Raw genomic sequence first — 12,250 nt, forward strand, 5'->3', positions numbered from 1 at the left:
CAGCAATGGGTGGAAATTGTGAATGAGTTGCTTTAGTCTTTAAAGTTTTTTTAAATTTTAATATTTTGTTTTTTCCCAATTACATGTAAAATAACTTTTAGCCTTTCTTTTTTTTTTTTACAATTTTGAGTTCCAAGTTCTTTCTCACCTTTCCTTACTTCTCTCATTAAGATAGCAAGCAATTTGATAAAGGTTACACATGCAAATTAGTCATACTATAAAAGAAAATATAGAAAAAAACCCTAAGCAAATAAAGTAAAAATACTGTATGCTTCCATTTACATTCAGATTCCATCAATTCTTTCTCTGGAGGTAGAATTTTAAATTCTAGGCCCTTCAGAATTGTCATGGATCTTGTATTGTTGAGAAAAGCTAAGTTACCCAATTGATCATTATACAATATTGATGGGCATCCTCTCAATTTCCCATTATTTGCCACCACAAAAAGAGCTGCTTTAAATATTTTTGTACATATGTTCTTTTTCTTTTCTCCCTTTTTAAAAAATTTCTTTGGTGTATAAATCTAGTAGGGATGTTGCTGGGTCAAAGGGTATACAGTGCAGTTTTCTAGTTCTAAATTACTCTCCATTGTGGTTGGATTAATACCCAACTCCACCAACAGTGCACTAAAATTTCCCATAACCCTGCCAACAGTTGTCATTTTCCTTTTCTGCACTATTTTAAGGTTATTTAGTCTTGACAGTCCTCTCAATTAGAGCTGCCCAAAGGTGGATTGAAATGCTTTGAGGGTGGTGGGTTTTCCCTTGGAGGCTAGTTGATCACTTGTCAGATAAATTATGTTGTAGATTCCCTAGTGAAAAGGCTGGATTTAGGTACCTGCAAGTCTCTTCCAAAGTTCAAATTCTATAAATATTTAAGAACAATGTACTTACATGTCTTTCCTAGCCCAGTTAGTACACAATTATGCATGAGATCACAAAATGCTGGAGGTGTAAAGTTCATCCAGTTATAGACTCATGGAAGGCAAAAGAGATCACCTAGTAAAAGTTTTCTATAAAGCTGAAAACGAACAGACTTTTAAATACAATGCTGATGAGGAAACTAAGGAATAGATGTAATTGACTTCCCCAGTCACAAAACCAGTAAATATCTGAGTTGAGTTTTGAATCCCGTTCTCTTTTAAGAATTTATATAGAGCTCTTGGACTTTATCCACTAAGAGAGATCAGGAAACTGACTACCAGGAGAGTTTAATGATTCTGCCAAGTTTTCAGTAGCAGAGCTGGGACTTAAAATTAGGCACTCAGATTATTAGTCTATTGCTTTTTTTTTTTGCTATAGTACATGGCTTATTTTCATTCATAATGTATAACAAAGTTCCCTATATTTGAATGAATATAGGTGTGAAAGAGCTTTGAAAACCATGTTAAATGAATGAAAGATATTCTCATTATTCATTTTATAATGTTCAAATTCTTTCTCTCTCCTTTCTTATGTATGAGGAAGCTGACTACCAGGTCAACTGACTTAATCAAAGTTACCAGCAAAGAACAAACAACAGTGGTAAGCCCAATGCCTTCCAAACACCTCTGTTACATCACGCTAACTCATATTATTGCCTCACATGCAGAAGCAGTGTTTAATGCTGAATTATTGAATTAAATGGAATAACCAAATCTTGCCATTGCCTTGGGCCAAAATATTTCAATTCTGAGAATGTTTAATGTTTATTTAATAGTTTCAAGAAAAGCAAACATTTAATTCGGGTTCACCAGAGTTTACAAACTGATTTTATACACAACAAAATTTAATTTTACAGCTCAGTTTAATTAAAAAAACAAGGTACTCCTCCCCTCAACTCACAAGAAGATTTGTGATTTCACTAGTATAGAAAGTTCTTTGAGAAAATTCCTCTGTAGCTTTTCTGATATTGAACCAGTCTTTCATTCTTGGTATAAAACTGGTCATAGAGTATGATTGTGTTATATTGATATAATCTTCTTGCTAACATTTTATTTAAAATTTTTGCATTGATAATTATTAGGAAAGCTGGTCTATGGTTTTCTTTATTTTCCCTACCCTTGGTTTAAGTAGCAAAACTATTTGTGTAATAGAAGCAATTTGGCAGAACTTTTTCTTTACATATTTTTCTATATAGTTTATATAGTATTTGAATTTTATTTACATGTTTGGTAGTGTTCACTTGTAAATCCATCTGGTCCTGGGGATTATTTTTAGGGAGCACATTTCTAGCTTGTTCAATTTCTTTTTCTAAGATACAGTTATTTAAGAATTGTATTTCTTCTTCTGTTAATATGAACAATTTATATTTTTGTAAATATTTAGTCATTTCTCTTAGATTGTCAGTTTATAGGCATATAATTGGGCAAAATAGCTCTTAATAATTGCTTTATTTCATCTTTACTTCTGGGGCATTTACTCTTTCATAATTACATCCTTGCTTCACTCCTGATCTTATTGGGAACATATTCTAGTTTATCCTCATTACAGATACTTTCCCTTGGTTTTAATTAGATACTTAATATTTTGAGACCAGCTCCATTTTTTCCCAATGCTTTATAGTTTGTTTTTTTTTAATCCATACCTTCTGTCTTAGAATCAATACTATGTATTGACTCCAGCAGAAGAGCTGGATAGGATAGGCAATGGGGGTTAAGTGACTTGTCCAGAATCACACAGCTATGAAGTTTCTTGGGCCATATTTGAACCCAGGACTTCTGTCTCTGGGCCTGGCTCTCAATCTACTGAGTCACTTAGCCACCTAGCTAAGACCTCTAGTATTTTGTTTTGTTTTATTAGGAATGACAAAGTTTTTCTGCATCTATTGAGATGACCATTTGCTTTTTGTTGCTTTTGTTATTGATGTGGTTAATTATGCTTATAGTTTTCCTAATGTTAAACCAACTATGCAGCTATTCTACAATTTGTAGTCTCTAGGACATTGCTTGTGTGTGTGTGGGGTTGGGAGAGGAATAGAAAGGTATTTCAAACTGAGAGGTTAAGTAAATTGTCTAGGGTCATTCAGGCTCTGTTAGAGGCAGCAAGATAGCCTGGTAAAGTTCAAACCCTGCTTCATTATTTCAAAACAACACGATCTTGGGCAAAGCACTTAAACCTCAGTTTCCTAATCTATGAAAGGGGAATATTATTAGCAGCCACCCACAGAATTGTTGTAAGGTCCAGATGCGTCTTTAAAAAGCATTATATAAATAACGTTATTATTACAAATGTATTACTATTATTATTTGGCAGACGTTGGGCTTGAGCTGGATTTTCCTGATTCTGAGGTCGGCCTCTCTAAAAACATTAGGAAGCATTGGTTCAAGCCTCGTTTCTGGTCAGTTAGTTAATAAGCATCTATTAGGCGTTTACTGTGCCAAGCTCTAAGCTGATGCCTAAAGCCAATCGCTTTGGCTTAACCAAGAGTAGAAAACCACAATTTGGCAAAAAGAAATCCTTTTGGTAAGCTCCGGGCCTACGGCTGGTGCGGACCTCGGTCTGGCCACTGGCTCGGTCCATCTGTTTCTCTGGAGTCACCATTACTTCTCTATCGTTACAAGAACACGGTTGGTGGGGAAGCGTAGGATTTTTCTTTCCCAGAAATGGGCCCGCAGGGTCTTTAGACGCCTACTTCTCTAGGAAAAAAAACACCTCGTTCTCTTCCGGTAGAAGCTAGGGCTCGTTTCCAAGGAAACCTTGAGGCGCCAAGGAATGTCTGAGCATGCGCGAACGCTTCTGGGCATGCTCTGATTCTCAGGCGCTGACACTCGCTTCCGGCATCCTTCTCGCGAGGTTTTGTCCGAGTGCGGGAAGAATTTGAAATTCGAGAGTTGGGGAGCGGCGGGAGCCGCGGCTTGGCAGTTCTTGGATCCAACTTTGGGGCCTCCAGCTAGTGGTCAAGAGGAAGGGCGGGGGCCGACCGGAGCTTGGGCGCCAAGACTGTCGACATGGGAGCGGAGAAGAAATTACTTCAGATTAAGGAGGCCTTTCAGCTGGCCCAGCTGCCCCACCAGAACCACGCCAAGCTGGTGGCTGCCTTGAACCGAACCTACAGCACCGTAAGTGCGCGGGCCGAGGCAGCGTCAGCCCGGGAGATTGGAGACCCGGGTTCGAATTCCATTCTGAGTCTTATAGAGCGTTAGGGGGCGCTAGGGAGGGAGCATAGGAAACAGTCTTGTACGTGTGTTTGTGTGTAAATGGTATGAGTATGTAACGGGTTGTGTTAAGGATAGGTGTGTACGTAAGGGCTTGTGTGTAATGGCCGTATCTAAAGAATATTTGTGTATGTAAGGCCTGGGTGTGTTTGTGTAATGACTGTGTGTGCATAGGAGTTCTAATCTTACCTGTGGCAATGTGACCCTGGGCAAGTCACTTAATAACTTCTCTTTACCTCAGTTGTCCCATCTGTAAAATGAGGATAGTAATAGTTCCTACCTAATGGTAAACTTGTCGTGAAAGTCAATTGAGATAATACTTATAAAGAACTTTGTAAACCTTAGAGCACTGTGTACGTTAGCTATGAATTATTATTGTTGGGACAATAGGGGATGAAAATCCAAGTTCAAATGCAGCTTCAGATACTTACTGGCTTAACCTCGTTTGCCTCAGTTTATCTGTAAAATGGAGGTCATTTCAGGATCATATGAGATACTATTTGTAAAGTGCTTAGCACAGTGCCTGGCACAGAGTAGGTGCTGTGCCCTGTTATTACTTTTCCTTCCTTACCCTGCCTTTCTTGCTTCTCTTTCAGAATGGGGGAGGTGATAATACATAATCATAATAACTCCCTACTCAGTGCTTTAAAGTTTTTTAATTGCTTTACATGGGTTATCATTAGGATCTCTCAACTGCCCTGTGCATAATTAGGAGGGGTTGTTTCATAACTTCCTAGGCCAGGTGAAGAGTAACAGCCCAGGCTCAAATATAATTATTGTAATCTTTATAACATTTACCAAAACGTTATAAAAATCATAACTATTGTTGGAGGACCTTTCTACTGCTAAATCTTCCATCCAGTGATTGTTGTGAGGAAGTCACTTAGTCTTAAAAAGCCAAAAGAAATGTTAGGTGTAGTTGTTATTGATCAGTTGACTTCACCAGTGTGGGGAACCCCCAAAATTTAAATTTTCACTATTGATGCAGATCAACAAATGTAAAACAAATAGTCCTAGAGCACACTGAGGAGGTAAATAACTTGTTTGAAGTCACATTGCCATTATTCTTTATTTACTAATAAAATTTGTTATTGATTTTAATCAATCAAGTAGGAGATGATTTTTTTTTGTGCCATCACCTGCACATTATTTAGCTTGACATCTGAATCTTGAAGAACATATTCCAGGCACTGCCTCTAGATCATAGGATGCACAACAAAAGGCACTTTAGAGATCTTGTAGTCCAACTCCTTTATGTCACAGATTAGGAAACTAAGGCTCTAAAAGTAGGTATCTCCTATGATTCTATCATGGGTTTTCTTCTCTTTTCCTTCCATATCAGAGGTTCTTAACTTTTTTGCTATGTCATAGACCCTCTGGCAGTTTAATGAACCTTATGGAATCCTTAAAATGTTTTTAAAGGCATCAAATAAAATATATAGGATTACAAAGGAAATAACAGTAGTCAAAAATGTTAAAGTTCCATGCATCCTCTGAAATCTTTCAACAGACCTCAGAGGAACTCCAGCTTAAAAAAATCATGGCTCTGTACTATTTTGCTTAATGATATTGTGGGCTGCCAGGTTTAGTTATTTCTATGTAGATGATACCCACACTTATGTGTCTAGCCCTGGAAGTGGACTAAACCCTAGTACTGCATCACCATTTGCCTACTGGACATCTGGAACTCACTCAGTAGGTTTGAAATCTACATCTTGCCTATTACCCAGGTTTGCAGTCTCAGTGTCATCTTCCATTCCTCACTGTCATCCCATGATTGAGTCTATTGTCAGATCTTATTCTCTCTCCTTCTCCACTCAAATAGCTACCATAGTAATATAGGCCTTCCTTACTTTTTACCTAGACTGTTTCAGTAGCCTTCTAACTGGTCTCCCTGCCTTGGGGTTTTCTCTACTCTATTTTCTATTGCCAAAATTATTTTCCTAAATGGCCAATGTCTTCCTTATATTCCCCAGTGGCTTCCTATTCCAGGATCAAAAATAAAGTCTTATTTTTTTTAAATATAGTATAATTAATATAATATAGCTAGCATTTATAGTCACAGTAGTCCTGGGAGTTAAGTGGTATTATCTCAATTTTACAGTTGAGGGAACTGAAGCAAATGGAGGTTAAGTGATTTTCCCAGGGTCATTTAGCTAATAACTGGCTGGGATTTAAAATATAATATCAACATTTGCAACTTTCTCCATCCTTCTAGATGGACTTCAGAGTTTCAATTAAATTAGGTCTTTTTCCAGATTTTCAAATTTTAATCACATTGAATATACTTGAAGGTCCTCTTTCATACAAACCTCTGGCTTGATGCTATAGAAACAATAGTAATAATGAGTTTCTTTCCTTTAGTAGCAGATATTCCATTTGTTGGAATTGCTACTTATTAGAACTGTTGAAATCAAATTTTTCTCTTTTAAATTTGTTTTTTTACTCAATCTCACCATTACTTAAAATGAGATAAGACAAATGTCTTTGTTTTATTTCATTTAAGCCAATCAGAAAGCATTTATTAAGCACATACTATTTGCCAGGTATTATGCCAAGTCCTGAGGACTCAAATGGAAAAAAAAAACAGCCATTGAGCTCAAAGAACTCATGGTCTAGTCAGGGAAATGACATTCAAAACTAACAAGTTATAAGTGAGATAAGTTGGGGCTAATCTCAGAGGAAAAGCACTCAATTTAAGGAGTAGGAGAGACTTCTGTGCAAGGTTGAATTTTAAGTGAGGTCTAAGGAAAACCAGAGAAGCCAGGAGGCAGATGAGAGAAGGGAGAGCATTTGAAGTACAGAGGACAGTCAGTGCATATACTCTGGTCTGAAGAGGGAGTATTTTTTGTTTGGGGAAATGTTTCTGGGTGCAAAAGTGCTTGGAGGGGAGTAAAGTGTAAGAATCCTGGAAAGGTAGGAAGGGATACAGTTGGGAAGGGTTATTGATGCCCAAAATACAAGTTTATATGTATTTCTGGGGGTAACAGGGAGTAACTGAAGTTTATTTAATGAGAAGATAACATAGGCCAAACTATACTTAACTCATTTTGGCAGCTGAGTGAAGAATGAATTGTAGTGGGGAAAGGCCATTTGAAGGCTGTTAAGTAGTCTAGGTGAGAGGTAATGAAGGTCTATATTAAGGTGGTAGATGTATGAAATTTCTTCTTTCACAGGAGAGATGTTGGGAGAAGTTGAAACAAGATTTGACAATAGATGAGTTATGTGGGAGAGTGAGGAGTAGGGGTTGACGCTGAGGTTTGTGAGCCTAGGTAACTGAAACGACTTGGCATTTTGGTAGTAATTAAGGAAGCTGGTTGTAAGGGAGGGTTGTTTTTGTTTTGTTTTTGGTGAGGAAATATTCTGAGTTCTGCATATGTTGAGTTTGAGATGTCTGTGGAACATCTGATTCAAATTGTTCAAAGCAACGGATGGTAAGGGACTAGAGCTCAGGAGTCAGATTATACCTGGACACATAGACTGAGGAATAAATAAATGACATCACAGAGGTGATAGTTGAACCTGTGGAATCAATTGAGATAGTGTAAAAGGAAAAGAAAAAAGGGCCAAGGATAGAATCTTGAAAGACTCTCATGACATGATTTGAATGAAGATCCAGCAAAGGCGACTGAGAACAAGCAGGTGTTCAGGTAGAAGAAGAACTAGATGAGACCAATGTCACAAAAACCAAGAGAGAGGGAATATCTAGGGAGGAGAGAGTGATCAACAGTGTCAGTGGTTGCAGAAATGTCAAAAAGGATGGGAACTGAGAAAGGGCTATTTGATTTAGCTAATTAAGAGATCATTGTTGATTCTGGAGAGAGCCATTTCAGTTGAAGGCTGAAGAAAGAAGCTAGACTATAGAGCATTTAGAAGTAAATGAGAATGAGAGGCACCTAATGCATACAACTGGAATTTAGGAAGGAAAAGAGAAATTGATCCATAAGATGATAGCCTTACTGGAGGGCAAGTTCATGTGAATTGTTTTGTTTTAAGAATGAGGGAGTCTTAAAGTAGTCCCAGGAGATAGGGAAAGATTGAAGATTAGAAAAAGCAGGCTCATTAGTGGGCATAATCTTCTGGAGAAAATGGAAGGGAATGGGGTCAAGTTTACTTCATAGAGAAAGGAGGTTTGCCTTTGGCAAGGAGAAAGCCACCTCTTCATTCAAGACAAGATTGAAGGGGGAGATGATGATGGAGTATTCTCTTTTTGTTGAAGTGAGGTCTTAAACTGAGATTGTAGATGGGGAATACTGTGGGAATTTTGGAAAGAGATGAAGAAGTTTGAGAATAACCACTGGTGAGTAAAGTATTGAATTATTATTATAAAGGTATATTATAAAGGGGCTACCTTGCTGCACTCAGGGCCCAGTTAAAATTATGTAGCATAAACGTTTAGTGGACTTAGTGCGATTCTTTTTTTTTTTTTTGTGGTGGAAACAAATGGTGGGAGCAGTCCAAGGTAGAGAGGTTTTTTGCAAGTCATGATTGCTGATAGATAGAAATGGTGTGTTGAATTGAACTGATTGTTGTAGAGTTTTGAGATAAGGCAAGGAAAAAGAGTGTAGCCAATTCAGGAGTAGTGGCCTAGAAAAGAACTGAGGACTAGAGGGATTGGAAGTCACCTTAAGGATGACAAATCAAGTCAAGTGTCATAAGGCACAGAGAAAGAGATACTAATGTTTATGATCAGATATAGGAATTTCATGGTTCATGAATGTGGAAGCAGAACACTTATAGATGATGACTAGGTCAAGAACATGAACATTTAGTGTAGCTAAACTGATTATAGGAGCTGAGTAGACTGAGGAACTGGGAAACATAATTGAAAGAACAGCAACGTATATGTTAAATCCTCAGTCTGAGGGCTGGAGCTATGGAGAGAAAGACTGAGTCAGGCCTTGAATTCATTGAGGAAGGAAGGAGAATATTCCTGGATATCATGGACCTTAACAGGAGGAGATTATGGATGCTGAAGTAGAGGGAGAGACTGGAAGGAACAATGACATGCAAGGTGTTCTGATTCTTTGAAAGTACAGTTGGTTCTGGAAAGGATGGCTATAGCTGAATTGTCACCAAGAGGTAGCCAAATCTCACTAAGTGGCAGAAGATAGAAAGAATGAGGAGAAAAATATTTAAGGTGAAAGCAAGCTAGTTTAATTATGGAGCAGGCATTCTAGAGAGAACAGTGGAAGGAGTGGGATCTGGAGTGGGACACTAGAGTAGTAGGATTGGGGAGATATGGGAGTAAGCAGCTTGGAGTTCAGAATCCCTGCAGTATTTGGGAGCAAGAGTAGGCTAGCTTCACGAATAAATTCAGGCAAAATTCCAATGATTGGGCAAAGGAATCGATGAAGGCAAGTGATAAGATTTTTCTATTTCCTCCAAGTCCAGATCCAGGACTGATGCAGGCTCTGGGGAAAGACTAAAGCTAGACTGTCTCAGATGACAGGGAGGTCTTCTTACATGTCTGCAAATGTCCTATGTCAAAGACTGAGGCCCATTTGGTGCTAGATCCTGGGAAATCCCTGGCAAGAAGACTTGCCAGGAAATGTGTGTTTGAGATCTGGATGTCTAAGATCCAGGCTGGTGCAGGCTACTTTCTCCTCTTTTCATTGAGGAAGACTGAATCCAGCTAGTGCAGATGGCTGAGAAGGTCTTGGGACTAAGATTGTATATACTGCTTTAAAAAATTACCAAACTATTGTTAGGGTCCGGATTTTCGCCCACCACCAAGGAAGACCCGTAGACAATGCAATCAGGCAAAAGGGCCGTTTATTGTACTGGTGCGCACCAGTGGAAACTCAGCTACAAGAGTTCCGAGTTCCCTCCTGAAGGCCAGGCCTTAAGTATCCTTCAGCATGTAGGGGTCCCCCTTCCAGTCCTTTATCTGTTACATACTATTCTTGGGACCTTGGCATTTTTATGTTACTGGGGTTTTCCTGGCCTCTAAGTTTTTGTCTGGTACCCACTGCAGCTGGGACCTTGGCATGTTTGTAGTTCTGAACTTCCAAGGCCAGGCAGCTCCTTGCTGAACTTCCAAGGCTGGGCAATTTCCTGCTCAGACCTCCCTCACTATAGGATACCATGAAATAGTAAAAGTAACTGCAGTTTACATTATTTTAAAATAAGTGATTCTTCTGAAGGTGGGTGGGAGCAGTTTTGTAATTTATTCAAAGACCTAGCATGAATTTTCACGCAATGATAGTTTACCTTTTTACTGTTATTGTTTTTATTGATTTTATTACATGTACAAGACTACTCTTTCATATATTTGTTTAAAAAAATTTTTTGAGGGTCTCTTAGATGATTTCAACATGAAAAGCAAAGTCTAAAAAATGAATAAAATTAACCAGTGAGGACTATGTATTTAAGCAAAAGTATGTTATTGTTGATTATATATAATTTGTTGGCGTTTAATTCCATCAGTTGAAGATACTAGAAATGAATTTTAGGGACAAAAGTTTGCCTGACCTGAGATCTCTTCAGCTCTATATCCAAGACTATTTAGTCCATCTTGTCATTTTTCTATATGCATATACTCCTGTGGCTTACTCAAGGTTGCAGGTTGAGACTAGAACACAGCATTTTGATATCAGCCTAGTATATCACATTGCCTAAAAGTTGTTTGTACGTTTTCCTTTACTTCATTGTTAGGTTATTTACTTTTAGGGCATTTAGACAAATACAGAAATAGTAAGAGCTCATTTTATTGAGAGTAAACTGAAGTTTAATGAGGTTGACTGGCAAAACTTAAGAAGGAGTGATTTGTACTTCTAAGTCCCCTTCCAGCTCTAAATTTATGATTCTTTGTTGTCCTTTTTCTTGCCTGGGGTCAAATGTCTCTGTTGTCATTAGAATCCAGGTCTTGTTGACTCTAAGTCAGTGGTTCTCAACCTTTCTAATGCCGTGACCCCGCAATACTGTTCCTCATGTTGCGGTGACCCCAAACTAAAAAATTATTTTGGTGGCTACTTCAAAACTGTAATTTTCCTACAGTTATGATTTGGAATGTAAATACCTGATATGCATTATGTATTCTCATTGCTACAAGTCAAACATAATTTAAACATAGTAATTAATCACAAAAACAATATTTAATACATTTTGAGAAATTTTAATCCAGCAGGAGGCAGCCTGAGTGCTGGGGCGGGAGGTAAGTCCTGCCTGGGGTGGGGGTCCGCAGATGCTGCCTTCATCTTCCTGTTGTCTCCCTCCAGCTTGAGCTGAGGCTTCACTTTGCTGGGGTTACTCGGCTCAGTTATCCCCTCCAGGACTCGTTCTTAACCCCTCCGGAGCTAGCGCCCGGGTGCTCTCTCTGGGTCTCTGTTTGAGTCCGGTCTCCAGACAACAGGGTAAATCCATCACCCCTCATTGGAGGAGGGCTGCTGATAGATAACTAATATTAGTACAATGTGCGGGCATCAGGGTTCCCGTTCTTTCCGAGATCTTGCTGTAAAGTAGTGCGATTTCTCAGTGACTAAAGCCATCAGAAATATGTATTTTCCCATGGCTTTAAGCGACCCCCGTGTTTTGGTCGTTCGACCCCCGCCAGGGTCGTGACCCATAGGTTGAGAACCTCTGCTCTAAGTGATTCATAAATTTGGTATGTAAGAAGGTAAGGAAAGGATGAAAATCCAATAAAGATGAGTGAAATAGAAGATTTTAATAGGGAAGTTTACTGGAATGATAATAATTTACTTTTTTTTTTCAATTTGAACATTATTTTATTTGGTCATTTTCAAACATTATTCCTTGGAAACAAAGATCATTTTCTTTTCCTCCCCCCAACCCCCCGTAGCCGACGCGTGATTCCACTGGGTATCACATGTGTTCTTGCTTTGAACCCATTGCCATGTTGTTGATATTTGTATTAGGGTGTTCATTTAGAGTCTCTCCTCAATCATGTCCCCTCAACCCCTGCAGTCAAACAGTTGCTTTTCTTCGGTGTTTTTACTCCCACAATTTGTCCTTTGCTTGTGGATAGAGTTTTTTCTCCTAGATCCCTGCAGAATGTTCAGGGACATTGTATTGACACTAATGGAGAAGTCCATTACGTTTGATTATACCACAGTGTTTCAGTCTCTGTGTACAATGTTTTCCTGGTTCTGCTCC

At 38.6% G+C, this 12,250-nt stretch overlaps 1 protein-coding gene across 1 annotated transcript in view; it reads left to right on the top strand.

The window, feature by feature from the left end:
- The first annotated feature begins 3,781 nt into the window (after positions 1-3,781).
- The window catches only part of NCAPG (non-SMC condensin I complex subunit G), an 87,596-nt gene continuing 79,127 nt past the window's right edge, over positions 3,782-12,250 (top strand). The window contains exon 1 of the mRNA XM_056802450.1: positions 3,782-4,039. Coding sequence (XP_056658428.1) covers positions 3,929-4,039 — 111 coding nt within the window. The 5' untranslated portion in view covers positions 3,782-3,928. The remainder of the gene's footprint in view (positions 4,040-12,250) is intronic.

Source organism: Monodelphis domestica, chromosome 6, assembly GCF_027887165.1.
Source record: "Monodelphis domestica isolate mMonDom1 chromosome 6, mMonDom1.pri, whole genome shotgun sequence".
Lineage (NCBI taxonomy): Eukaryota > Metazoa > Chordata > Mammalia > Didelphimorphia > Didelphidae > Monodelphis > Monodelphis domestica.